Here is a 27,421-nt window from a genome sequence, read left to right as displayed (position 1 = left end):
AAGCCCAGCAGGGAGATCTGGCGGATGGTCAGCTCCTGGCCCTGGAGGAGGAGGAGGGCCACGGTGAGAGCTGGTGGGTCTGCCACCAGCCACAGGGGGTTCAGGACGCTGTGTGCTAACAGGGCACCCAGGAGGAGCCAGGACGAGGCGCCGGCAGGGCCCAGGGCAACTGTCAGAGAGTCAAAGACCAGGCTCCTGTGCTCTAGAATGAAGGCTGCATTTGGGACACGACAAACTCGATCTACCCAGATGACCTCAGGCAGCACAAGACATACCATGGGGCCACACTGGCGTACGTGCCCAGTTAGGAAGCAGGATTTATGGAGAGGACAGAAAAGCTCCCACAGTGGGAGGGGACCCAAGGGGGTTGCCCTATGGTGTGGATTTTTCTAGAAAGTTCTGTAGCTGTAAAGTCACACATATTCACCTCTAAACACACAGAGCTCATGCCCCGCTACTGTTCTGAGCCTGCTTCTGTCTAACTCTGTGTACTTTGGACATCTTTTTCTGCCAACACACACCTACACACCTCACTGTCCTTTAAGGCCGCATAACCCTGTGAGCACACGCTGGTTCACCAGCATCTGCTGACCAGGACACCTTTATTTATTTCTTTTCCTACAAATAATGCTATACTATAATAAATCTATCCATGTCTCTCTGGGCATTTTGTCAGCATATCCATATTATACTTTGATCAAAATAGGCTTTAAAAAAGTCTTACAACTACTGCCACGTTGTGCCCAGTGGTCAGGAAGGAGGGAGATGGGGAGAAACAAGAGAAGAGAGACTGATACCATTTCCCTGTAAGCCAGGGTGTTTCTTCTTCTGTAAAATACCTGAGCACCCGTCCTATGCCAGGCAGACGGGAAATGTTAGACCTGTTGGATCATTACAAAATGCTGGCAAACGATCGTTCAGCTCTGGGATGGGACTGGAGGTAGAGGGCAAAAATAATAACCATCTTGAAAGCTGACATGTATTAAACTCTACGGCGAGGCATGATTTTAAACATCTGAGATGTAAAGACTCGTGTAATCCCACAACCACCCTCTGAAACAGGTTCCCTCATAAAACTCATTTCACAGATGAAAACCTTAAAGGCTACTCGCTCAAGGTAGAGCCAGGTTTCAAACCCAAGCCATCTGGCGTCAGAGCTCCAGAATTTTCCCAAGACCAGGGGAGAAAGGAGGCCTCCTTGCCCAACTCTCCGCTCCACACTGGCCATGCCTGCTGAGAGTTGGCCGCTCTTGGTGGAGCTAGAGATACCATCAGGGCACACTCCCAGACAGGACACAGTCTCCCACCCCCAGGTCTGCTGAGGTCTAAGGACATCTCACGTTTCCTAGAACTCCTCGGGGTGTCACAGAAACACGGGCAAGGGTGGTTTTGCTAGCTCCGCACCTCTACTCTCACTTTCAACAGACACACGCAACTACCACCCACACCTTTCTATAGCATTTTAAAAAAAAACCAGGCGATCTTATAGGCACTTTGACTTGGTTTTATTCCTTCAGTATCTCTGAAGAGTCGGGTAGTTGGCATTGCCTCTGTATGAGGGCCTGATGGACAGGGATGCTCAGGCACCAGGAGAGAGCCAGCAGGAGGCCTGATTACTCCAGCCAGTCCCAGATTCCTGGCACTGCACGATGCCGGAAGCCCATAGGACACATGCAGCTTTTGTTTGCAACCCTCCAGTGGGGTGATGAGAGAGCTACAGAAGATGGGGAAAGAAGCTGGGTGCCGTGGCTCATGCCTGTAATTCCAGCACTTTGGGAGGCTGAGGCAGGAGGAGGGCTTGAGGCCAGGAATTTGAGGCCAGCCTGGATAACAAAAAGACGCCATCACTATGAAAAATAAAAAATGAGCCGGGCGTGGTGGCACATGCCCAGAGCCCCAGCTAAACGGAAAGTTGAGGCAGGAGGATCCCTTGAGCTCGGGAGTTTGAGGCATCCGTGAGCCGTGATTGCGCCGCTGTACTCCAGCCTGGGGACCCGAGTGAGACCGTCTCCAAAATATAAAAACATAAAAAGAAGTGAGGGAGGAGAAGAAGGAAGATGGGTGTAGGTGATCTTCTTGAGGCCACTCCTAGCAGAAGAGGAAGACTGTGTGGTGGAAGGAGATAGCTCTAGGCCTCCCTCCCCACCAGCTCAAGCTGCTTCCTGGAACCGATGTTCGAGGGATTCTCTACGGGGCCATCAGGCTTCCAGGAGAGACAGTTTCCGCCTGCTTTTTTGCTTTGCTTTTAAATCATGAGGTGACGGACATCTATAGCCAAGATTATAAGAGTTCCGGAGGGCGTGAGATGAACAGCAGACCCTCGTCTTTGAATTTCTCACTCTCAACGCCTGAAGTTCTTATTTATGGTCTGGATTTTTCTTTTCTTTCTTTTTTTTTTTTAGAAAGCAGGATTTATTGAGAGGACAGAAAAGCTCCCATGGTGAGAGGGAGCCCAAGGGGGTTGCCCTATGGTCTGGATTTTTCCAGAAAGTTCTGTAGCTGTAAAGTCACACATATTCACCTCTAAACACACAGAGGTCGTGCCCCACTACTGTTCTGCGCCTGCTCCTATCTAACTCTGTGTGCTTTGGACATCTTTTCCTGCTGACACACACCTACACACCTCACTGTCCTTTAAGGCCGCATAACCCTGTGAACACACGCTGGTTCACCAGCACCTCCTGACCAGGATGCCTCCATTTATTTCTTTTCCTACAAACAATGCTATACTATAATAAATCCACCCGTGTCTCTCTGGGTACTTTCATCAGCATATCCACATTACACTTTGATCAAAATAGGCTTTAAAAAAAGTCTTACAGCTACAATCCCATTATGCTCCCAAAAGACTGCATCAATTTATATTCCCAGCAACAATGTACAAGTGAGTCTACTGTCTTACAATTGGGGCAATCATTTTTTACGTAGCATGGTTAGGAAAACACAGGTCATAGCCCCACTTAGGCCACTCCACGGGGCTACCTGGCCTTCCGCAGCACAGTGCCTGGCGTTTGGTGGCCACTCGGGGGCCACCCACTCTCAACCCCCCTTCTTAGCAGTCCATGAGGGTAAAAACAGACCCAACAGCCGGTCGGCAGCTGTGACCCCAACACATTTATTATACAGAGAACAATAACGATAATGATATCCATGCTTACAGCAACAACTCTTAAGGCCTTACTGTATGGCAGGTGCTAAAGTAAGTGCTTTTCATATGTCACGTCACCGACTCTCCTTAACACCCTGTGAAGCAGGTGTTATAGCTTCACAGGAGAAGTTCAGAGAGGGGAGGTTCCAGTCCCAAGACTATCAGGATGGTGAGTGGGAACGGAGGACAGGAACCAGAGCAGCCGTGGGCTGGCTCTGCCGCTCAAACTCGGGTCACTGTGCTTTTCCCCAGTGCTGCCGTCCCCTGCTCCTGCCTCCTCCCGCAGACTGCTCTGCTGTCATTACCCCTTCCCATGAAATACCCATGGTTCCTTGGGTACAAGTGAGGCATGGGCAGTCGCCTAGAGCGAGTCCAAGCTTTGGGACTTCCAAGCCTGTGGATAAGCATTACACGCTCAGAAGAAAAGGCCTGGGTTTTTAAGTGCCCCAGGACCCAGAACCTCTGTGTCTAGGCAAGCGGAGTGGCCCAGGACAGCCCTGTGGTGCTGCTACCTGTGTCAGAACCGGCTCCAACTCTCCACGTCACTCATGTCCCAGCAGGACGGGGCTCTGTCCTGAGACTCGCTTTTGGTCTCCGAAGCCATAAAGGCTCTCCAAATGCAAAAGGTGGCCTCTGGCGCTGGCGGAAAAATACTTTTATGGGGGGCTGTGGGGGGCTGGTTGACACCCGCCTGCCACATAAACGAGTTAATCATGGCTTTCCCAGAGGATCATTTGGGGCCATTAACTAGAGCATTACCTTGGTTCCTAGGCCCAGCCGTCTCTTCAGATCACAGCGAACCAGAGAAGGAATTCATACTAACCCAGAATTGGCTTTTCTGTTCTTGGTTTAGGCTGGGGGTGGGGAAAAGCACAACAAAACCAAGCCTGTCTCCTCACAGCCTCCATGGTAACAGATCATGTGTGTCCATGTTATCCAAAGTGCTGTCCCATTTCTCTAGGCTAAGCACAGAGAAAGGAGAAGCTGAGAGTGTCCCGATCTGTAAAACCGTGAACCTGTATCAACCCAGAGCTGCAGGGGAAGGAGGCTCAGCCTGCCTCCTCTGGATACCCATGACCTCTGGCACCCCTTTGCTACGGCTCTTCCCCACCTCCTCTGAATAGCCCCTGCCCACAATCTGAATTTATCTCACTTCTGCTAAGTCAAAGATACCAGCAGGGCACCCTCCCAGACGAGACACAGCCTCCCACCCACAGGTCTGCCAAGGTCTAAGGACAACTCACATTTCCTGGAACTCCTTGGGGTGTTACAGAAACACGGGCAAGGGTGGTTTTGCTGGCTCCGCACCCTGCTCCCACTTCCAACAGACACACGCAATGATCACCCATACCTTCCTACAGCTCGTGGAATTAAAAGGGGCCAGCACATGCAAATGCCCTTGGGAGACGACAGGAGGAGAAACTGGGCAGGTAGAAGCCAGGCAAACTAGAACAGAGGCCAAGTCCAAGGCAGGTGTGGGAGAGCCGGGGGTGAACGGGGCAGTGTCAGCTGCTGTCAGATCTCACAGTGCCTCAGGAGGGACAGAAAAGAGCCAAGAGCCATCCTTAGACCACACCGCAGCGTGCCCGCTTGGCTCTGGGCTTCTGGGCCCTCACCCTCCTCTGACTGCCCGAGAGCCACCTCCATCTGACCCCTAGTCTCCATTGGGGAACCACCTGGGCACCTGCACCAGGAGAGACCCAGGTCTGCATGACGCCTCCAGCAGGGGTGCCAGGTAGGACACAGGATGTCCAGTTAAATGTGGACAGGCTTTCAGTATAAATAGATCCCAAAGATCGCATTATTTGTGCTTATATGTGACATTCAAACAGAACTCGGCATCCTGCATTTTTATTTGCTGAATCTGGCACCCCATTCTCAGGCCTGTCTCCCTGAGAGAGGACTCACTGCCGGCCCCTGGGGGACCACTGCCAGGAAGCGGAGAGTCATGGGCATGGGCCGCCCTGTCCACGTGGACGCGGGGCTGAAGGCAGCATGAGGAAGGAGCGGCCACGGGCTTCTAGCCGCCCTTCCCAGGGGCAAGGAACTGTGTTCCTCTCCCATGGTTTAAGGTAAACAGAAAAACTGCTTAAAAGGTACGCTACAAAAAAAAAAAAAAAGGCAAAGGAGGGAAAAGGAAGGGGACAGAGGAGGCCGGAGAGAGAAGGAAAAACAGTCTCCCCCCACCCCATCTCCTCTGCTTCTGAAAACTAAGAAAAACAAACCGTTCCAAGAATACAAAGACATCCTCAAAACCAAGAGGGGAACGAGAGCCGACAAATTGCTGGTTACGCAGGCACTCTTCTTCGGGGGAAGCCAGATGCTAAACAGAGAACAGAGAGCCCGCAAGCCTCCAGGGTCCTTAACCAATGCAGGCGCCCCATCTCCAAGTTTCCTCCCACTTGCCAGGAGGCCCCGGACAGCCAAGCCAAGAGAGAAGACGGATCGCTGAGGCCGGCGGGAGGCGTCCCCGAGACTGACCTGAACTGGATAAAATATGGCCTGCAGGGTGGGGAGTGTCTCTGTGAAGAAGTGGTCCCAGACTTCAGCCAGAATGGCAATGCGACTTTCCCCTACAGGGGGGCGAGAAGATGGGAGGGGAGGAAGAAAGAAAGAGCTTGTCATTACTCCACAGGAGAGGTCAGAAGACAGTTCCACATACAATGTAGAGTTGCACGTGCCAGAAAACTTGCAGCCAGGAGCTGATAAAGCCTAGAGAGCAGAGGTGTGGACCTCCGGGGTCTTTATCCCTGGCTAAGGCCACCAGGCATTCTGAGGCCCGAAATACATTCGGCCTCTCAAGGACACGCCGGGGATCTAAACTCGCACTTGACCAGCAAGACCCCCGATGGGTGGCGCAGGACTTGGGGCCGGGGAGAAAGCAGAGCTCGTGACCTACATCTGCTCCACAGCCAACTGAGGGCCGAGTGGAGAAAACCCAGCTCAAAATATGCAAATGTGCCTTTCTATCTCCCAGTCCAGAAAAGGGGGCTGAACTCTTAAAATCACACATTCATGTTTATCCCGTGAATGGCTGCATTATCAGACGCAATGCCCAATCACGCATCTGTAGGATACCTCCTAACCAGACCCTAGTACCCCCGTTTTACAGCCTCAGAGAGGCCAAGAGACTGCCCCAAAGTTTTGCAGCTTGAAGGCAACACTGGGATTCCAGAACCCACGCTCTTGACCACCCTGGCCCAGGAAGGTCATGGACACCGTCATATACAGTTTCACTTTCTTAAGCACCAGGACACTGGCTTTCTCTGGGTGTGAGCTGTCGGCGGAGGAGGCAGAAGGGGACCTGGGGACTGTCCCCTCACACTCGCTGCTTTACAGAAGCGGGAGAGCAGCACTCTGACAGCGGCCATGCAACACACAGGACCACCTCCTGCCACTGTCCCGACTCGCCCCAAGACAGGAAGTCTGGCCAAGTGGCTCCCTCCAGGCCTGAGCCATGGATCCCCCAGCGCCACAAGGGCTGTGCTGGAGCTCTGCGCCGCCAGGAAAGGCAGGTTCTGGCAGAGTAGAGCCTGCACAGCCATAGCTGCTGACTGCCCTAGATAACGGGGCTGATACTGGGCGCTGCCACTGCTCATCCCCGCAGAGAAACTGGGTCAGCCGAGATTAGGTCCCGAGAGACAGGCCGGGCAAGCCACTGCCAGTTCCCACTGAACGAGTCTCGAAAGACTCACGTGGCACCTTCTGTCTGTTCCTTTAAGGGGCACCAAGGCTGCTCCCCTCCCTTGGGGAAGTGAATCCCCTCTTTCTCTCTCTCTCTCTTTCGCTCTCCAATTCACTTTCTAAATAAACTATATTTTCTAGTCTAAAAAAAATCAGTGTGTACTAAAAGCAGGAGCTGGGGAGAGAGTATAGAACAGGGCATGGTGTGGGCACATCCAGAGTCAAGCAGGTGTGAAAGGTCAGGGTGAAAGCCGCTGGGGGAGACGCAGACCCGTGGTCCTCTCGACTTCTCAGGCCAAACCCTGACCACACATGCGCACGCCTCTGCCTCCCCTCTAGAACGGGAGTTGAGTACGTGGGCCCCGGCTGTTCTGTTCACGACCAAGCCTGCTTGGCACGGTGTCAGGCACAGCAACACGCCCACCTTTAAAGATCTTTGAGTGGAGGAGTGGCAAGTACCCAGCAGACGGGTTTCTGCAGATGCTGGGGCCAGGGAGGGGAAAGAAGCTGCCGTTAACCCAGATACAGGAGGGCGTCGACCAGGGCCTAGGACCATGGGTGCCTTCTTTGCTCTAAGAATAAAGGAAAGCTCCTCACCGTGGCCTGCATGGCCCAGGAGAGTCCGCCTCCTCCTCCCAGGCTTCATCCTCCTCTGTGTTCCCGCCAGCCTTTGGGCTCTAAGCGTGTCCCTTAGAGCCACCCGGTTCCCTCCTGTCCCAGGGGCTTTGTGTGCCCGGCCCTTCTCCCGAGACTGCTCTGACTCTCGCTGCCTCTCGCCACTTTGCCTGACGCACTCCTGTCAGTCTTTCCAGATGCAGCTCAAACGTCACTTCTACAGGAAAGTCTCCCCACACTGGTCAAATCCCCCTGCTAGGAACTGCACTCCTAGCACTTGTTCTGGTTCAAGTTTCACATCTGGCAACAATCTGATTCGCGGGGTTCCGTGACCAGTGCCTGAGCCCCATGAGGGTGTGTAGTCTGACACTGGTTCTGCTCACAGCCCACACCTCAGCACCCAGCAAAGGACCCGGCACATAGTAGGTAATCGGATAATGCTGGATGGAGCCAATGACCCTCCTCTTCCAAATGCTGGCTACACTGGTCCACGGAGGGAGGAGGTGGGGAAGGCAAAAGGACTGTCTGATGCGCCGGGCAACCCCGATTCCTAAAACCCTGGTGAGGCCAGCATCTGGGTCATGTGCCCCAGAGGGAAAAGGGCCAAGCCAGCTCCTTTGCTGATGGCTCGATCACAAGCCTTCCACGACACAGACATGCAGAGGCCCTTTGGCCTGGGGAGGAGCAGGAGGGAGAATCCCACAGGTCACCCGCACCAACTCTCTCCCCCTCCAATGAGGAATGCTCGTCGGCACACGAGTCAGTCCTACAATCCCATGGCACGGAGGTATCTCCCAGGAACCCGGGCTAATTGCAGGCTGCAAACTTCAGAGACTCATGGCAGTTCTGGAAGGTGTTCAGAGAAGAACATCGGGCAGACACAGGTCAACAAAGCAGGGGTGCCCTGGGGAAGAAAGGGTTAAAGGGCATGGGTGCCTCCACTTCCAGCAGCAGCCACAAGTCAAGGCCTTGCTTCCGGCAGATGAGAGGGGTTTGGAGAGAAGTTTCTAGGTGACCGGCCTATAAAATTTGTCCTCTGCTGTATCACAGGCGTTTAGATCACCAAGCCTTTAGGTAGGTTTAGGACACATCCTCAGAGTCAAGGTCACTAAAGTCCTAGGAGAGGTTACTGAAGTTCTACAGTGTTTCCTGCCCACAAGAGAGCAACAAGTAGACACGAGCACTGGCCGTCCCTCCTGCAGCAAGGAAGCAGGGTGCACTCACAGGAACAAGGGCGTGAGTGAGCACACAGACAGATGTGTAATCAAGTGAAGGCTGTTCAGCGACTCAGTAAATCATACCAGTTGTTTCCAAACTTTCTTTTACAGAAAGAGAATCATTTTATCCAAACAAAATCTTCCTTGGGGTTCTAGCGCATAAAATGAAAAGTAGAGATTTTCTGGCTGAAGACGGGAAGTCCCTTGAGGGTCCCCAGGTGCCCATTCACTGTGCAGAAAGGGGCCCACACCCAGAACCCGGGGCCAGGGGAGTCCTGGAGCAAACACCCAACCTGGTGCTCTCTGGCTGCCGGGGCAGGGCATACTGGCTAGGACAATCTTACTCATCCCATCTAGCTCTGTTTCTGCGTTTCACTCTGAGTGTTCCTCTGGTGAGGGTCACTTGGGCGAGAGACATTCAATTTCCCCTTTCAAGGGCACTTGCAGCTCCAGTTTTGCTCAGTGTATTTTTCACAGAGCTGGTTTTCTACATTTCCAGGAGCTGGTGATAACTCTTCAGATGACTTCCACACAAATAACGTGGCCAGGGACATGTGCCTCTATCAGGCAGCCATCTTTTCCACATTTGTATACCAGCCTGACTCCAAAAAGCCAAGTTCCTGGTCAAAGCAAGTCACTAAAAATAAGTTCCTTTCATGGATGGATAGATAAAGAAAATGGGGTCATACATGCAATGAAATATCGTTCAGCCTCGAAACAAGAAGAGAGTCCTGCTACATGCTACAACGTGGACTCGGGGATGTTATATTGAGTGAAAGAAGACGGTTGCAAAAGCACAGATGCTGCATGACTTCACTTACACCTGACATCTAGAGTAGTCAGAATCACAGAAGCAAAGAGCACAATGGCAGTTTTCAAGGCTAGAGGGACAGAGAATGACTGTTTGGTAGGTGTGGAGCTTCCGTTTTGCGAGACAAAGTTCTGGAGATCTGTTATACAGCAGAGGTGGATCCAGTCCATACCTCTGAACTGTAAAATGTTAAGAGGGCACATTTCATATTATGTGCTTCCTAACACAATTTAGACAAATTCATAAAGGCTTTGGGTTAGTGGACATTTATAAGGTTGAGAAAAAAAATCACAGCATAGATGCATCCAAGGGAAAAAAGGCTGTGGGCTCAGCCCACTCCCCAGTGTACAGAGGCTCATTTTCTAAACTCTGTTCCTCCAAGACTTGGTGAGCGTGTACTGTGTGCCAGGCTCTGGAAGTTTCCAGAGTCAGTTTCTCACTTTTCTTCCTACTTTGTCTTTGTAGGAGCCACTTCCCTGGACACTACTCTCTTTCACAGAGAATGGGAAGAAAAAAGGGAGGGTGATACTCAGACGTCTGGATCTTGACGTCAGTTTGACTGACAGGGAGGTCACGAGTCTGGAGTGGGAACAGAAGAGAAGAAATCAGTATGCACACCTACTGTGTGCCAGGCGTGGTGTTACGTTAGTTATGCATCATACATAATTAACCCTAGTTTATCACCTTAAAAATGGTAAAAAAAACTGAGGCTCTAAGAAATTATAATTTGCCAAAAGCCACCCAAGAAGTGACCAGCAAGCGAAGACCAGGCTCCATCTGGTGGGAGTGAACAGTAGCCCTTGGCAAAGCTGCAGGGTTAGCCAATTCTTGCTCTTGGTGCCATCACCCAACTTCCTCCAGCTCCTTCCCTTCCTTTCAGTCGGGCTCTAAGGTCTTCTAAGACCAGGACATTTCTCTTTTTCTATCGAATTATGCCCAGTGTCTGCATAGCCTCGTGCCCCAAAGGGACAGGACTTCTGTCTGCTATGACTAGAGGAAATACTGCCAAGGTCCGTAGGAAACAGCAGACGGAGGGAACAGCATGGCAGGACCACGGCACAACTTGTCCCTCCAAAGGAGATGCCAGCACCATCCCAAGAAACCCCACTCTTCTAGGACCCTAAGGAAGAACCACCGCAGTCCTAGCATAGTTTTAAAAACACAGTTCTGACTCGCACTGCCGTGAGCAGCCAATTTACATGGAAGTGTTCACGCCTTGGTGGGGAGGAACAGGTGGTGGGTCCCTGTTGGACAGAAAGAAGCATCTCGGCTGTCCAAACGCTAAAGGTGAGTCACTGTGGCCAACCTCCCGGGCTGCCTTGCACTTGCCTTCACACAGCATGATCTTCTCCTCCACAAAGAACAGTCCTTTGACAAGAAGCTGGTTCTGTCAAAAGAGAACAGAGAACACAAGAGCTGGTGACTCCAGTGTGTGAGCGGCAAACCCGCGTCCACCTCCAACCGGCAAGGGCGCGGAGCTTCAGGCACGTGTACGCCCGCTACACCTCTTGCTGAAGAAGCCTTCTGTCCTCTTATAAGGCCGAGGCCCCAAGAGAAGACAGGCGTCCCCAGAAAAACTGCAAGGGAGATAAGAGCCAGACCCAGTCGCCACCCTTGCCCTGCACACTAGGCAAGAGGCCTGACACCAGCTAGGATGAATTCACTATTGTTGACGCCCAATGTCCCGAAGGTCTTTAATGATCTAAAGTCACAAAAGGGAGCACTGGGGCAATGGGAGAGCCTGCAGAAACAACAGATTTTTTAAAAAGACAAATTTAGGATTTCTCACACTAGCATGAAAGAGGCTGCATCTGAAACTCTTAAGCAGCAATAAATATGTGTCTGTCAATGAATGTGAGCCCAGAAGTGGTGGAAAGAGGAAGTCAAAGCCTCTTGCAACTGCAGCTAGCAACCGTGGCACGTTCTGCACACGTCTGTCACAGGCTTCCCATACTTCGTCTGTTTAATCCAATCCCTTCACTGACAGCGCATGGAGAGAGACCTGCCCCTGGAGACAGAGCTGGCCTTCTTGGCCTCAGAAGCTGTGTTCTTTCCACAAACAGGAAGTTTTGCTGCCTCCTAGCAAGTCTTCCTTCCGTTCCTCAAGGGGCTGCCGCTGGTCCCACGGATACGGAGCACCCTCCAGGGAGTCCCAGAGGCTCTGGGATCAATGATGGGGCCTCTCCACTCACGCCCCTCACTTGATCGCCGCAGGCCTGGGCTTCTGGGAGAAGTGGAGGCACATCTTCTGGAAAATCAGATGCCTTCCTTAGCCTGCCCCCTTACAAAACACTCAGGCCCTTTCATGGTGATGGAGGGCAGCACAGCAGAGCAGAATGAATGTGGGACCAGTGTTTCCTGTTCTAGCCCAGTTAGGTCCCAGCTGTGCGATTTTTCACTTAACCCTCCTGAGTCTCCAGTTTGTCTGTGAAATGGCATCACAGGGGTGATAGCATAGCATTCTCATGAGAATTAGCAATCGGCACATATCCATGGTGTTTTATGTCCTCATAACTAGTGGCACTGGCAGCAGTAAAAACAGTTGCCATCTCGGCCCGGCTTCTTCACAAGAGCAGTGAGAGGTAGAGTTAGTAATGAACAGACCCTTCATGCAATGTAATGTCCAGTACTAATGAAATATTTCATCAGAGGTACTTTCCCATGTCTATGACTGACACACATACACCAAATCTCATCGCTCCTATTAAGATTCACAAGATAGGACCTCATTTTAAAGAGGAATTGGCCACCACGAGGATTCAAGATGGCACGTGGAACCCCAAATCAAAGTTAGAGGGACACTGTATAGGAGCATGTCCACTCTGTCAAATAAAAAAAGCAAAACAGCTCCTTGGCAAATAATTATGGAACAGGCATCAGTGAAGATGAGCCCTAACCTGTCGACCAGCTCCCAGTCAAGCACACGAGTCCCAGCAGCTTCTGGGTCAGAAAGCAAGGCAACACCCAGCACCAAATCCAGGCTCTCGAGAACTCATAGCAGAAGGGCTGGGTGCTGTCAGCTTCAGAGGTGTGTCCAGATGGCAGCCACTCCCCTGGGTGCTTCCGAGCACAATGCAGCTATGCCCTGGTGTCTTGGCTGGCCCTTTGGCCTGGTCCAGGTAAAGCTCTCATAACAGCGCTCAGCCTTCTGTGCAATGGCTACCGAGTGGTGTTCTTCTCACCACCTCTAACATCGGCGCCGATGTCCCCAGCTTCTTCCAAAACAACTTTACTAACTCTTCTTCACTTTGCATTTCTGGGATGCTCCTCCCTCTACATCTTAAGGGAGAAACTGATGCACCAAGAGAAATCAGAACCCAATCCAGGTTATAGCATGAGTTAATAATGGAAATTAATTCAAACCACATATCTGTTAGGATTTTAGGTCCTTAGAGGAGATGACTGTACCTTATGTAATACACCAGCTCCTAGTACAGTATCTAAAACATAGTAGGTCAAACAAATGTTTGCTGAACACATATACTGACTATTTTGGAGATAAAGATCATGATGGATTTTCATGAAGTCAAGTTAAAAGACAATATTTTAGCTGGGTTCAGTGGCTCAGCCTGTAATCCCATGCTTTGGGAGCCTGAGGTGAGTGGATTGCCTGAGCCCACGGGTTCGAGACACGCCTGGGCAACCTGGCGAGACCTCATCTCTACAATAAATCAAATAAATTAGCCAGGCGTGGTAGCATCTGCCTGTAGTTCCGGCTACTTGGAAGGCTGAGGCAGAAGGATCGCCGGACCCCAGCAGGTCGAGGCTGCAGTAGCCGGGAGCAGCCACTGCACTCCAGACTAGGTGACAGAGTGAAACTCCAACTCAAAAACAAAACAAAACAAAAGACAATATTTTTGTTGTTGTTGCATGCATCAGTAATTCATTTACTTTATTGCTGAGTAGAATTCTACTATGTGAATACATAATCAAACTAACATTTCATCAAAGAAGCTATACGGATGACAACATGTAAACAGATGTTTAGCATCACTAATCATTAGGGAAATGCAATCCAAAGTCACAAACACATTCAAATACTTGTTAGTATAGTTAAAACAAAAACCAGCATTATCAAACCTTAGCTAGAATGTAGAGTAACTGGAACTCCATCATTACATATATTGTTACATTTATATCATAGTGTATTATTACATATATAATATTATTTATATATTCTGTATACAAGTCCTTTATCAAATACATGAAAAGACGATATTTTTAAGAGGAAGAAGAAATGATATAGAGGCCCTCGTTCACTGCCATTTTCTTCATTTGATAAACATTACTTTGTCCGTATCTTAAGAAATAAACTTCAAAGACTGCCTAGATTTCCCTTCTTTTTCTTTCTAGGTCTTCCCCCTTTAAAGAGACAAAATTCTTTTTAAAAAATATTTCTGAGGACAAGAAGTTACTCCTGTATCATGGAGAAGTGGTAAATAAAACATTCTTTTAAAACTTCTCATGATACACAGCACGGACATTTTACGGTTTAAACCAAAATAAGAGAAATAAAACCTTGGGGTTAGAAGGGGCCTTAAGAATCCTATAGAGATTCCCCCCTCTCCCCAGTCCTGGGGTCACAATCAACTGGTCATGCACATTCTGGTGACATTCAGGTGATGGTTCAGGTGTACTCACTTTCAGAAACATCTTGAACGTCCTCACCTCTCCCTGTGGGAGTTTGTAGAGCCTCCTCTTACCTTACAGTTGAGTAAACTGAGGCAGAAGTGGGGCCCTCCTCCGCCAACTTCCAGTAACACACACAGGCCTGAGGCTCAGTGCTGCCACCACTTGCCTCTCCGGAACAGGCGGTTGAAGCAGGGATCCTTCGGGCGAGCCCGGCTCCACCCCTCCTTCCTAGAGAGCCGCCTGCTCTCCACCCAGGGAGGCTGGCCCTCCATTCACATGCCAGCCGAGCAGGCCACATCTTCCAACTCCGCTGCTGGGTCTCAGCCAGGCCCAACGCCTCCTCTCCTGGGAGTCTGCACCCCACAGGCCCGCCTCCCTGAGCCCTTGTGCTCTGAAGGCCTCCACCCAATGCTTAATGCTCTGTGGTTGCCACCATTCTGAATATTTTTATCTTGAATCTGCATTTTACAAGTGAAGTTTGAAGGGACAAGGGAACCACGCTGAGTCACTGGTGGTCCTGCCTCCTGCCACCTCCCCAGGACAGATTTTCAGGCAGCCCTTCTTACCACCCATGTCACCCTACTCCCGAGGTGCTGACAGGGTCATACCGGCAGGGGCCAGGGGCCTGGTGCAGGGAACATCAGAGCTGGGAACATGCCCTGCAGGGTCTTGAAGAGAGGCCTGGTGGTCATTCTGCACTCGCCAGACTGGCTGCACTCTGGTGCAGTTTCTGGTGACTCAACAGGGCCTCTCACCCACCTCAACCTATGTGCTGAGAGTGGCCCCATGCACAAGTGCTCTGTCCTGGGGCAGCCTGCCTCCCATGAGTTGTGGAGGAGGGCCCATGGGAAGGCAAGGCTGACACCCCCACCCTAGCCTGTGCCACCTTCTCACTCCGCACTGGACCCTGCAAATCATGAAGCCCACCCTGCCTGCTGGTCACTTTACCAAAGGACACGCAATTGGCATCTGTGGGAGAAGGAGGCAAAAGAACAGAGAACTGGCCTGACCCGGGCAGCTCTCTCATGCCGACTGTGTTTCTCAAGTGTCTGCTCTCCCTGAACTTGCTGCATGGTATTCTCATCTCCTGCCAAATGCCCCTGACTCCAGAAGGTTCTGAGCAGTGATGACAGGGCCACATGGTGACAAAGCTGGAGAAGACCTGGCTTTTCTCTTGTCCCCTCACCTGCTGAAGACACCAACCCCGCCACCTCCTCAGGCCCAAGACTAAGCTCCTGGCAGTTCCACCAAATAGCAGCCACCTAGGAATGATTTGGGAACTGGGCCCACAGGCTTAATGCACCTTCCCCTACCACAAAAATGAACTTGGACGTGGACTAAGCTGCACTTTCATGAAGTAGCAGAGGTGGAAGTGAGAGAACAGTGGATGCATCTGTTTTTCCTAAGACATGATGATGCTTAGCTGGGAAAAACTCCTCCCCGGCCCGGTGGTAGGGCCCCAGAAAGAAATTGGGCAGCTAAGAAGGCAGGGTGCAGAGAGAACAATGCTCACCCCCATCTTCCCAGAGGGAAGAACTGCCCAGACAGGGCAGGACACAGGAATTCAGTGAGCGCCAGGGCTGCTGGCCACCACCCCCTCTGATGCTTGGTGGCGATAATGACAATGACAGTAAGAATGTCAGTAGAGTCGGTCACTGGTCTTTACTCTGCCCGTCGCTATCTTAAAGCCTTTTCACACATTGTCACGTTTCACCTTGGCCATAAACGTATCCCTTTTCACAGATGAAGAAATCGAGGCTCCAAGAAGCAACTAGAAAATGTCTGCACCCAGGTTGGTCTGAATCCACGGTCCATGGCTTTCCCCCACTGTCTTCTTGATTTGCTTTCGCTTATAATACTGACATACAAGGACCTGTCATTTGTTGAATGCTCACAATGCACAAGGCACTCCGTATACATCTTCTCACATCAGCCTCATGAAGTAGGTACTATGATGACAACTGAGAAACTGAGGAACTGAGGCTCAAGAGAGGCTAAGTGACAGGTCCGAGGTCACCCGGCTAGTAAGTGTTCTAGCCAGGATCAGAACCCAGACCCACCTTGCAGAAAAGCTGGCACTTTAAGTCCCCATGCTCCCCCACCCTGAAGCAGTCTCTTTAGTCCTTGCCCACAGAAGAAAGCAGATGGGATCCATTTCAGGTTCAGGTACTGGGGCGGGGGGCGTGGCAACCTCAGACCATGCAACCGGGCTTTACCACAAGGCCTCCAACCAGCCAGGCCTTCCTCTCCACTGGCCACATTTAATGTCTAGCAAGGGAAACACCTGGCTCCCAGGTGGATTCCATTCCCAAATAAGACCTGCCTTCTTACCCAGAGGGGCAGCAGCTGTGTCACCTCCTAAGATCTGTGTTCACCAGTTCCACTCCAGGCATTGGCTTCTGGGGATATCAGTATCTTCAAAGGTTCCTGTTGTTGGCATGAACCCAGTGCCAGAAGTCAGGGGCCACCCCCACATTTGTCCCTTTGCAACTTTGGAAGGCCAGTTATCATCTCTAAGGATATTCGGGTTTCCCGTGAACCTGGGTGGCTTCCTAGACAAGCAACAAAAAACCTCACAAACACAACTCACCCCGAAGCCCAGAGCATTCCTAGCAAACCAGTCCCATGTGTGGGTGTGATGAGGCCAGAGAGAGACCCCAGATGGTCACTGAAGAGGATGAGAAACTCGGTACAAACACCAAGTCTTCATTTAGCACTGTTTCAATGATCATTAAAGGGTGAGCTGGGCTTTTAAAAAGTCACTTTTTTACAAGCAAGCAGGAAAAGAGTCCATGTCTGATTTACTGGACACTCAAAACTAAGAAACTAAACAAAAAACCCTAAAACTCCTCCTCTCTGGGGTTTATTTCAGGGAATGCTTTGAGGGCATGTTAACATTTCAAGTATAACCCAAGAAATGTCTCTGTGGCCAGATGACCTGGGTTGTATCTTTGTTGTACCTTTTACTAGCTGTGTGATCTTGGACAAATAACCCCCCTTTCCAAGCCTCAGTGGCAGCATCTGTAAAGAGGAGACCTATATAATCACAGAAATCTTCCTCGTCAGTTGCCAGAAGGAACAAATTAGTAAGCACAGGCAAAATGCTGGAGCATTCCCGGACTGGTACATGCATCAGCACAGACGACCAGACCCCAAACCCAGAGCTTCTGATTCAGTTAGTCTGAGGTGGGACCCGAGAATGTGTTCTCTAACATGTACCCTGCTGGTACTGAAGCTGCTGGTACGACTTTGAGAATCGCTGGCTTAGAACAATGCCCAGCATGCAAGTACTTGAAAATGTTAGGTGTCACTCCTATTATTATTGGTGTCCCCCTTATAGCTCTTAGAGAACCTCAGAGAAAGCTGCCCTGTTGCTTTCCATATTGAACAAAAATCCCCCAACGCTCCCAACTCAGTCTTCTTTGTCCGTCGAATGACTGGACATTTCCACTTACTTTAACACCACTGTTTGCAGAATCTATTCTGCCCCTGCCTTTCATGCCTACCCATCAATGCCGTAAACCTGGCTCTTGTCATTCTTTGCCAGATCTACAAGAAATCACCAATCCTGGAAATGCCTACTCCTGGAGAACACCACACTTACATGACAGAGGAGGAATTCTGTCTCTGTGGAGCTAACAAGGATAAAAGACCCCTTAGCTACGCCTTATCTTCGGAGCTCATCTCTGGGTGGTAACTCTTTGGTGTGTCGTACCTATGTGTTCCTTGCTTTCACAATCGAGTGTGCAGTGACCTAAGTCCAGTGAGGCTAAAGATTTGCTATTCTGCCTACTTTTTATGCCTTTGTCTTTATCTCAATTATTTGAAGACCTGTGGTTATCACTTTCAAGACCCATTTTTCCACTCATTTTCGTAAAAGCACGAGAAAGTACAATAAAAATCAGTAGAGGAATGGCACAGAATTTGAGTAATTGCCGAGGAGATTAAGCATGGCAAGCTGCAGAGACATGGCCACTGGCAGGTGGGCAGCCCCACAGGGAGTAGCCTGAGATAGTCAGGAAACTTCTCACAGCCCCCAGGCGAGCACCACCCCCATTCTCCCCGCTCACAGGGCAAACAGGAGCTTTCCAGCCACCCTGATGCTTACCAACGCCGCAAAACGCAACCTCCAAGACCATCGCATCAAAAACCTTACCTCTCCCCGTCCCTGTCCTCTTGCCAGGTTCCCGCTCCATTTATCCACAGCCCCTTTGCAGACAGGCCCCAGTGTTACCGTCAAAGCCCAGTGTGTGTGGAAGTTCCCCTGCTACCCTCTGTCCCCCAATTATGTCTTTTTTCATTCTGGGAATCTTGCTTGTCAGACAGAGAAGCCTTCCCAGGCTGACCAAGTGAGAACTGAAACTTTTTTCCCCTGTTCAATTTGGATTTGGAAATCACAAAAGTTATCCTCACCACTTTTAATCTTCTCTCTACCCAGCATGCCGTGAACTCTTCCAAGTCCTATTTTTGTCCCCACAAAGTCTATTTGTTTATTCTGGGCTGCTTTGAGGTCTCTGCCATTCACTCGGGTCTTCAGTTAATGTCACCTGCGTAGATGTGTCCATACCCCTAAACTGTCCTTGGTGGCCAGGACACATCACATGGGTCTCTTCCGCTCTCTGCCACAGGTCATAAACCTTTAGTACTCTCTGATAATGATGAATTAGGGGAAACTGGTCACCTAGAACTCTTGCAGATATGAGCAACAAATGGAAGACTAAATGCATACACATACACATACACACATGCACACACAAATGCACAATCATGTGTATCTCAAACACTACCAGGTGTCCGTGACCTATTGGCAATTGTGACAGCTATGTTTCCTCTCTTCCTAGCACTAACCCACTCAGGGCCGCTGACTCCAGTCTGAGTTTCCGTATCAAGGAAAACTCCAGTTTCGACAAAAGGAGCTGAACTTTCTGGGCGAGTATAAAAGCTTACAATGAACACAACACAACCAGCAGAAGCAGCACGGCAGAAAGTACTATCTGCACACACCCCCATGCCCTGAACCACCAAGATGCCTAATTAGACCACAGAAAAATGTCCTTATTTCGTATTGATAGTTCCAAAAATTACAAGGAACCAACTATCCCTGAGAGCTGTTGCTAGGATATTGACTTCCTCTTGGAAACCCCAATTTTCCCTCCAAGCACAGTTTATAACAGAGGGAAGAGAAAAATCCATACTGAAAACGTCAGAGATGTTTCTGGACCATGCCACACAGACATCTACCTAGGCTTCGGCAGGTCACGCAGCCTGTTTTCTCTGTGTGCAGACACGAGATAGGCACGATCTTTCTACATGTTTTCGTTTTCCCTTGCCCTCACCTGGGGTCATTTTCATTTTTCTTCATGGAGGATATTCTTTCTGTGAGTCTTTCTTTAAAGCTGAAACACAAAAACGTTCGCTTTCAAAAGCAGAGCCACAGAGACAGCTGCACAAGTGGTGAGCTCTGAGCTGGGGCTTCAGGGTCCCCAGGGGAGACAGACGCCACAGCTGAATGCAGATGCCTGAGCACAGCCCTCTGTGCCCCTGCACCGGGGAGCCTGAGCCCAAGAAGCCTGTTTTTCACCCTCCTGATAACCATAGCCCTGGTTTGGGGGACGTCCCTGTCCTCCTGGCTCTGCCTCTCAACTGCCCCATCTTCCTCCCCCTTGCTGGAGGAGCATGCTTTCTGGCACCCTCTGGCTTTCCCTCCTGGAGTGGCCCCAGGGGTGGGACGGGAGGTTCAGCACACCCCACAAGCCTCCCTCACAGCCTTTCCTCCTGGCGAACCAGCCCTCTGCAAGCAGCACCGGGTGTTGGGCGTGCCCAGCTCACGTCTCCCCGGACACCTCCACGACTGGGCCACCGCCAGGACCGCCTGTACCATGACTCCTAGCATGCTGTTTTTCTTAAACTAGTCCAATGTTTACAAATGTAAATACGTTTTCAAAGGAAACCACAGCAGCAGCTTGTACTGCGAGTGGAATGTAACTCAGTGATCAACTCTATGCTAGCAAAATAATGCCGTGAAATCCCACAGAGATGGGGTCCCTCACCGAAAACACGACGTCCAAGCCCTGCTTCTGCCTCCTTAAACAAGGGAGACTGCCAAGTCCCAGAGGAGGGCAGGGGACACCATGGTGCAGCCCCAGCTGCCCCCCCCATCCTAAGAGCCAAAGGAAGGAAAAGGGCCTTTCCAACTGCAAGTCTCACGTGACTGATGCCACCGTTGCATCGCCTGAAGCCACGTCAGGTGTCTGTGGTGGACAAGCCCTCCCTCTCTCTCAGCACGTTTCCTGAGCTTCCAGTGTGCTCTAGGGACTTTCTAGGGAGTGGAGACTCAAAGAGAGTAAGAGAACCAGAAAGCTCTGTGCCCACATGGGACTTGCAACCTACATCTTAAAAAACAAGAAACAGTGTCTAGGAAAGCCTTCTCTTCAGATCAGCACCCTAAACAAAGAAAGCCCCGGATTCAAAACTGAACAGCAGTCTGTACTCCCAGCAAGAGGCTCGATAATCACCAAGTGGCTTCTCTGATTATGTCCCCGGGAGGAAATGACACATGGTTACTAGTTTTCAAGCATGTGGGGCTTGCTTTGTAAGCAGTATTAACCGCCCTGAAAACCTCAAGGCTCCCCAGATAAACAAGTCCCCACCAAAAGCCCCTTCCTCCCCAGCCCGGGGTAGCCACCAGGGCCAAAGGCAACTGACATTTAAAACCTGATTAAAAACCACACTGAACCATGTAGCTCTTAAATGTCAAGGAGGAAGGCGTCCCAACTCAGCAGATCTCCAGGACTGATCGAAAAAACCCGTCTCTGGTAATATCACATGTTCTCACTCATATAATGGACCTTGAACATCCAATGTAATACTATAAGAAAATGACTGACGGTACTGGGAAACTATCGGGGGGGAGGGGGATGGGATTAACAGTCGCAAATATCTGTCTGGGGCTGGGAAAACACCTCTTCTCAACAGGGTGCCTGAATGAAACGTAATTGTACACCTCACCCTTAACTGTACCCCACAAAACCATAATAAAAAATACTAATTATTAAAAACAGAAAACAAAAAAAAAACCCCGTCTCTGCAGCTGGATTTAAAATAACTCAGTAGACATAGCAGAGACGGGCCTTTGAGCCAAGAACAACTGAAATTCACATTGTGATTAATTTTCTCTTTCTTACTCTTTCTGTGTGTCTTTCCTGGAACAGGAGCCGTCTTCCAAGCAGCTGAGGCGAGTGACCTGAAGAAATTCCAGGCTTCTGTTCAGTCTTGGTTGTCCAGATTTAGAGAAGCTGTTTTTTGCTCTGGGTATGTGTGTCAACAACTGACAGGTCACTCTTTAAAAGCACACATAAAAGTTTAAGCTTTCTGAATCTTGCAAAGAAAAGTAATAAAAGGATGCCTGTATTGTTTTTAAAACCTAAAATCTCTTTAAACTGTCTTGAGCATATACTCGATTTATATACAAAATGATACCACCACCTGAAACCAAGATGTTATGTTTTTATGTTACTTTACCATTCAAAGGGATAGATTCCACTTTAGAGTAATAACACACAGGTGCTTACATAAGTTTAATAAACCCTTATTATTGTCTTACTCTGTGCTGGTCATGAAACACTTTATAAATAGTTTATTTAGTTCTCACAACCACCCTATAAGAGTTGGTCCTATTATTCCTATTTTACAGAAAAGGAAACAGAGAGGTAAAGCAACTTGCTGAGATCACACAGCTAGTACATGGCTACGCTGGGCGCTGAACGAGTAAAGCTTCAATGGCAGCCTAAGGGGCATGTTCTTGACCACTGCACTATACTGCCCCCTACACACAATGGCACCGAGAGTGTTACATTTGTCATTTCACGGCAACCTTGTAGGTTGTGTTTTAATCCTGTTTTGCAGACAAGGAAACTGAGGCACAGAGTGGTAAGGCAGCCTGCCAAAGACCACTCAGCAAATGAGTGAGAGGTGGGAACTCTGACTTCGCGAAGGTGTCCTCCACTCAGTTACTCATGGCCATCGCCGCCTCCGCATGCCTCTCCCCCATATTAGACTTGGGAAAGCAGTTTGTGTCTGAATTAGAAACTATCCTGGTTTCTAATCCAGACACGGAACTGAACCTGAAACTTTGAACTCACTCCCCTCATAACGACAGAGTATGGGCAGGGGAGGAGTCTGGTCTTCTGATGCAATTCTCTGTTAGCAGAACATGCCAGGAGTCTTGGTGACTAGAGGTCACATATAATTATATCCACTTAAACACTGTACATGGGCGGGAGGGAATGTCCTCAGAACTGCGGTTCTCAAAGTGTGCTGTGGTTCAGAGTCCCCTGGGGGGACTCCCCGGACCCTTTCAAGGGGTACACATGGTCAAAACTATTTTCTCAGTGACAGTAATCTGTGTTTGCTTTTCCCAACTTGCAGTCTCCATGAGAGTATCGTGGAGTTTCCTGAAACTACAAGATCTCAACAGGCTGAATGCAAAGCAGACATGAGAATGTAGCTGTGTTCTACAAAGCTAAACAGGGCGGAGTTCTCCTATTTTTTTTTTTTTTTTTTTTGAGTTGGAGCCTCACTCTGTCGCCCAAGCTGGAGTGTAGTGGCACACTCACAGCCACCTCACTGTTGATGTGCTGGGGTCTGGCGATCCTTCTGCCTCAGCCATCCAAGTAGCTGGAAATACAGGTTAGTGCTACCACACCCAGCTACTTTTTATTTTATTTTATTTTTATTGTAGAGACAAGGTCTCACCAAGTTGCCCAGGCTGGTCTTGAACTCGTGGGCTCAGGCATTCCACTCACCTCAGCCTCCCAAAGTGCTGGAATGACAGGCTGAGCCACCGAGCCCAGCCCTAAAATTCACTTTAGAAACGAGCTGAAGAATCCACAGGTTTTGCACTGCACCCCACCCGGCTTCATACGGGGTCCTGAGAGCCCACATAGGACTGGACTCTGCGAAAGCTGCGGGGCCACACTGCCATGCTCTTCACACAGCAGGAGCTCGAGACCTATGATTCTGGAGGTTGAAGGCACGTCCAGCTGTCAGTCCTGACCGCCCCTTTGGCACCCAGACCCACTGCGTGAAAACGACAGATGCTCAGAGCCACACAGCTTACCTGGAAATAGTCTGTAATGAAGGATCCAAGTTCACTCTTCAACAGTCGCCTGGGGAGAGAGAGAGAGACACCGTCAGGCAGCCCCTGGTGGCACCTCTAGTGAGGGCAACGTGCTCACAGGGGCATGGGGCCAGGCCATGCCCCAGAAGCGAGTACACTTTTCAGGTCCTGGCAACACCCCTACCCCCAACATTATCGGGAAATTGCAGAGATGGCAACCCTAGAAGACCCACTCACTAGTTCACTCTGGAAAAGGAACCCTCTGAAGTGGGCAATCACAGGAAGTCTTAATCCTAACAGAGTTAGCAGGGGCAGTCCAGGGTACCTAGCTTCACGTGAAGCAAAAAGAAGAAAGAGAAAGCCCACCATGCTGCAATCCCCCACTGCAGGACACTTGATAGTTGAAAACTCGGTTTTCATGCAGTCTTCAATCAAGGATTGGAAAGCCTGTGGGGCGGGGGATGGGTGGGGATAATTATTATTCTTTCTATACACATAAAGAAACTGAGGCTGAGAGAGGTCACCAAAACAAGCCAGTGGCAGAGCCAAGATGTGCACCCAGACCTTCTGCAAATTCAACTTCTTTGCCCATAACCCTTCTCTCTCTCTCCTCCAAACCCATCAGATAACACCCAGACTTAAAATTCAACATGGTGCCAAGTTGGGCTAACCCTCACCTTCAACGGACAGAGGCCGTCTCGATCACGGGCCCCAGCAGGGAGAACAGAGAGACTGTATTTATCCAGAAACAAACATCGACTGAGCTGCTCTTTATGAGCTATGCATTGTCTTAGCACCAGGAGCACAAAGGGAAACAAGACAGACGAGGTCTCCACACTCACGGAGCTTCTATTCTTGGAGGCTGGCGGACGGGTCACATGGTAATAAACACACTCACACGATTACTTCAAAGGATCTTAAGAGCCCAAAATAATAAAACTTGAAAATAAGAATTCTGCTGCCAGCATCCCTTCCTGTAACAAGTAATGGGACCATTGCGACTTTCCTCTCTTTCATTTGATCGAGGCAAGGCGGGGGAGCTAAAACACGAATAACTGGCTCCCCAGATGCACGGAGCTCCCTGGGACGTCAACTCCTCATTACTTCAAAGGACTTCCTTTACTCATCCCACTGTCCATGGCTATTAAGGGGCAAATGCTCAAGTTTCTGGTAAGCTTTGCTAGGTATCGGCTCCTTCTAAAACCTGTTCATACATGTCACTGAAGGAGGAACAGGAGGCTATAGCATAGGATTGAGAAGAACCAACCATGATCTAAATTTCTGTACTAGAAAGAGCCCTGAAAAACTGCAAACACATGCTGAACAAGGGAACTACTTTCCTTTTCCCATGACGGGACACTGAGATCCGATTTAATGTCAGGTTCCCAGAGGGCCTCTCTATCAACTCAACCCCGGGGTTCTCCCAGACGCAGGCAGGTCTGATCAGAGACAGGCAGCCTTCACCAAAAGCCACTGAGCAGGCTGGTCACTGCTGGTCTTCAGCAGAGGCTGGGGGCATCGTAGGCAGGAGATGGCCACCCAGCGGGCAGTCCCAAGTGGGTGGGGGACTTTGAAACAGGAAGATGTAAGGAGTCTGCTTCTGACCACAGAAGGGAGAAACACCTCCTACCAAAATCTCTGCGGTCTCAAAACTATCAGTGAAGAAGCCAAGCTTCATGAGAAAGTGGAAAACCAAGTTCTAATGATGGGCTACTTAGGGCAGAGCTTTCCAAGGATGTCTTGGACTCTCATGGGGTGAGGGGCTAGCACAGCTCTGAGACCAAATTGGATGCTAGAGACGGCAAAGCCGGGCTGGAAAACCCCGTGCTCGGGAAGACACGATGGGCCAGGTAGGAAGAGAAAGAGGTCAGGGCTAGGGGCCTCCAAGACAAAAACGAGGGACACGTCCCGGGATCAGATGGAGGTGGGATCCACGCTGGCATAATCATCACGGACAGGGGCGGGACGAGTGGAAACAAGCAAGGACGGACATCTCACAGCGGTAAGCAGGGAGTGCGGTCGTGCTGCCCGGCGCAAGAATCCAAGGGGGAGGGCAGGAAGAGGCTACCCTCAGGGAGGGTGGGGGCACAGCACCCCACGCTGCAGCCAGGGCTGCCGCAAGCCACAGTGCCTCCCAGGAAGACAGCACTTAGGCAGACGCCCGCCAGTGAAGACGGAGGAGCCGGAGCAAATGGCAATGCTGCCAGGACAAAGGCTCGGCTGAAGGCACCCTGGAGCCAGACGCAGCTGCTGTGGGCCAGGGGGCGGTAATGGGTGGAACACAGGAACAGCACTGCGGAGGTGCCACCCCAAGTGCTGGCAGGGCAATGGCTAGTTCTTTACTGAGGGGGAGCCAGACATAGATGTGGGAATCTCTTTTGCATACTTTTTAATTTATTTTTAAGAGACAGGATCTCACTCAGTCGCCCAGGCTGGAGTGCAGTGGTGTTATCAGAGCTCACGACAGCCTCGAGCTCCTGACCTCAAGTCATCCTCCTGCCTCAGCCTCCTGAGTAGTTAGGATCGCAGGCACATGCCACCACACTGGCTATTTGTTATTTTTATTTTTTGTAGAGCTGGGATCTTGCTATATTGCCCAGGCCCATCTCAAACGCCTGGCCTCAAGCAATCTTCCCGCCTTCACTTCCCAAAGTGCTGGGATGACAGATATGAGCCAACGTGCCTGGCCTGCTTATATACTTTAAATGTAATGGGCGATAACCAGGTATAGTAGGAGAGCCATATATGTGTCCTTCTATGAAATACCAAGTATTTGAACAGAAAAAAACCCTACCTGGTCATTTAAGTCAAGATAATCTTGCTTTAGGTGGGCAAACCAGAAAGCTGTACTGTCCTGACACTTGCAGAACTCTGTCTTGTTTCTGTCTGAGCATGTTAAGATTAGACAGGGGCCGGGCTCGGTGGCTCAGCCTGTAATCCCGCGCCTTTGGGAGGCTGAGGTGAGTGGATTGCCTGAGCCCGCGGGTTCGAGACCCGCCTGGGCAGCGAGACCTCATCTCTAAAATAAAATCAAAAAATTAGCCGGACATAGTAGCGCATGCCTGTAATTCCGGCTACTCGGAAGGCTGAGGCGGAAGGATCGCCAGAGCCCAGCAGGCGAGGCTGCGGTGGCCAGGAGTGGCCACTGCACTCCAGTCTGGGCGACCGAGTGAGACTCCAACTCGAAAAAAAAGATTAGACAGGGTCCCATTTGTACAGGGCCACATACATCACATATGTACAGAGTTTTTCACTGCAGCAAAATATAGCAATCAACATAAATATGCACCAACAAAGTTCTAATAAAAGATTATGGTTCATCTATAGAATAGAATTCTATGCAACTTTTAAAAAAAGGGAGTGATGACATGCTTTAATATTATGAAAAGATCTAAGGTATATTAAACAAAAAAGATACAAGACCCAGACCAGTATGTACAATAAGCTACCTTGTTTTGTTTTTATTTATAGACAGGGTCTTTCTCTGTTGCCCCGGCTGGAGTGTGGTGGTGCTATTATAGCTCACTGCAGCCTTAAACTCCTGGGCTCAAACGATCCTCCAGCCTCAGCCTTCTGAGTAGCTGGGGCTACAGGTGTGTGTCACCACAACCAGCTGTTTTTTGTTTTGTTTTGTTTTGTTTTTGGTAGAGATGAGCTCTTGCTATGTTGCCCAAACTCATCTGAAACTCCTGGGCTCAAGCAATACTCCTGCCTCAGCCTCTCAAATTGCTGGGATTATAGGCATGAGCCACCATGCCTGGCCCATCAGTAAGCTACCTTGTAAAAAGGAAGAGAAAAAGAAGATTATATAAGAGCAACAAATGTATTGCTCTTATGACTTGGCTGTTCAAGTCTGTATTGGCTTTATGATTTGGTTTCCAGTAGGCCCTTTGTACTGAAATACATAGCTCCTTGTTTTTTAAACATACCAAACACATATGCATTTTTAAAAACCATATGTAAAGCTAGGCATGGTGCTTCATGCCAGTAATTCCAGCACTTTGGGAGGCAGAGGCAGGAGAACTGCCTAAGCCCAGAGGTTTGAGACCAGCCTGGGCAACTTGGCAAGACCTCATCCCTCTACAATAAATCAAAAACTTAACCAGGCATGGTGGTATGCACCTGTAGCTCCAGCTATTTGGAAGACTGAGGTGGAAGGACTGCATGAGCCCAGCAGGTCGAGGCTGCAGAAACCG

At 50.0% G+C, this 27,421-nt stretch overlaps 1 protein-coding gene across 1 annotated transcript in view; it reads right to left on the bottom strand.

Annotated features, from left to right (window-relative positions):
• PRR5L (proline rich 5 like) overlaps positions 1-27,421 on the bottom strand; it is a 53,125-nt gene that overhangs the window by 10,902 nt on the left and 14,802 nt on the right. Inside the window, exons 3-6 of the mRNA XM_021714091.1 lie at positions 23,226-23,274; positions 10,805-10,862; positions 5,630-5,721; positions 1-41 (exon numbers count right to left, since the gene is read on the bottom strand). The exon at positions 1-41 is cut by the window's left edge and continues 160 nt beyond it. Coding sequence (XP_021569766.1) covers positions 1-41; positions 5,630-5,721; positions 10,805-10,862; positions 23,226-23,274 — 240 coding nt within the window. The remainder of the gene's footprint in view (positions 42-5,629; positions 5,722-10,804; positions 10,863-23,225; positions 23,275-27,421) is intronic.

This window comes from Carlito syrichta, unplaced genomic scaffold, assembly GCF_000164805.1.
Source record: "Carlito syrichta isolate Samal-C Ts95f unplaced genomic scaffold, Tarsius_syrichta-2.0.1 Scaffold305211, whole genome shotgun sequence".
Taxonomy (NCBI): domain Eukaryota; kingdom Metazoa; phylum Chordata; class Mammalia; order Primates; family Tarsiidae; genus Carlito; species Carlito syrichta.
This window is presented reverse-complemented; position numbering and strand designations above follow the sequence as displayed.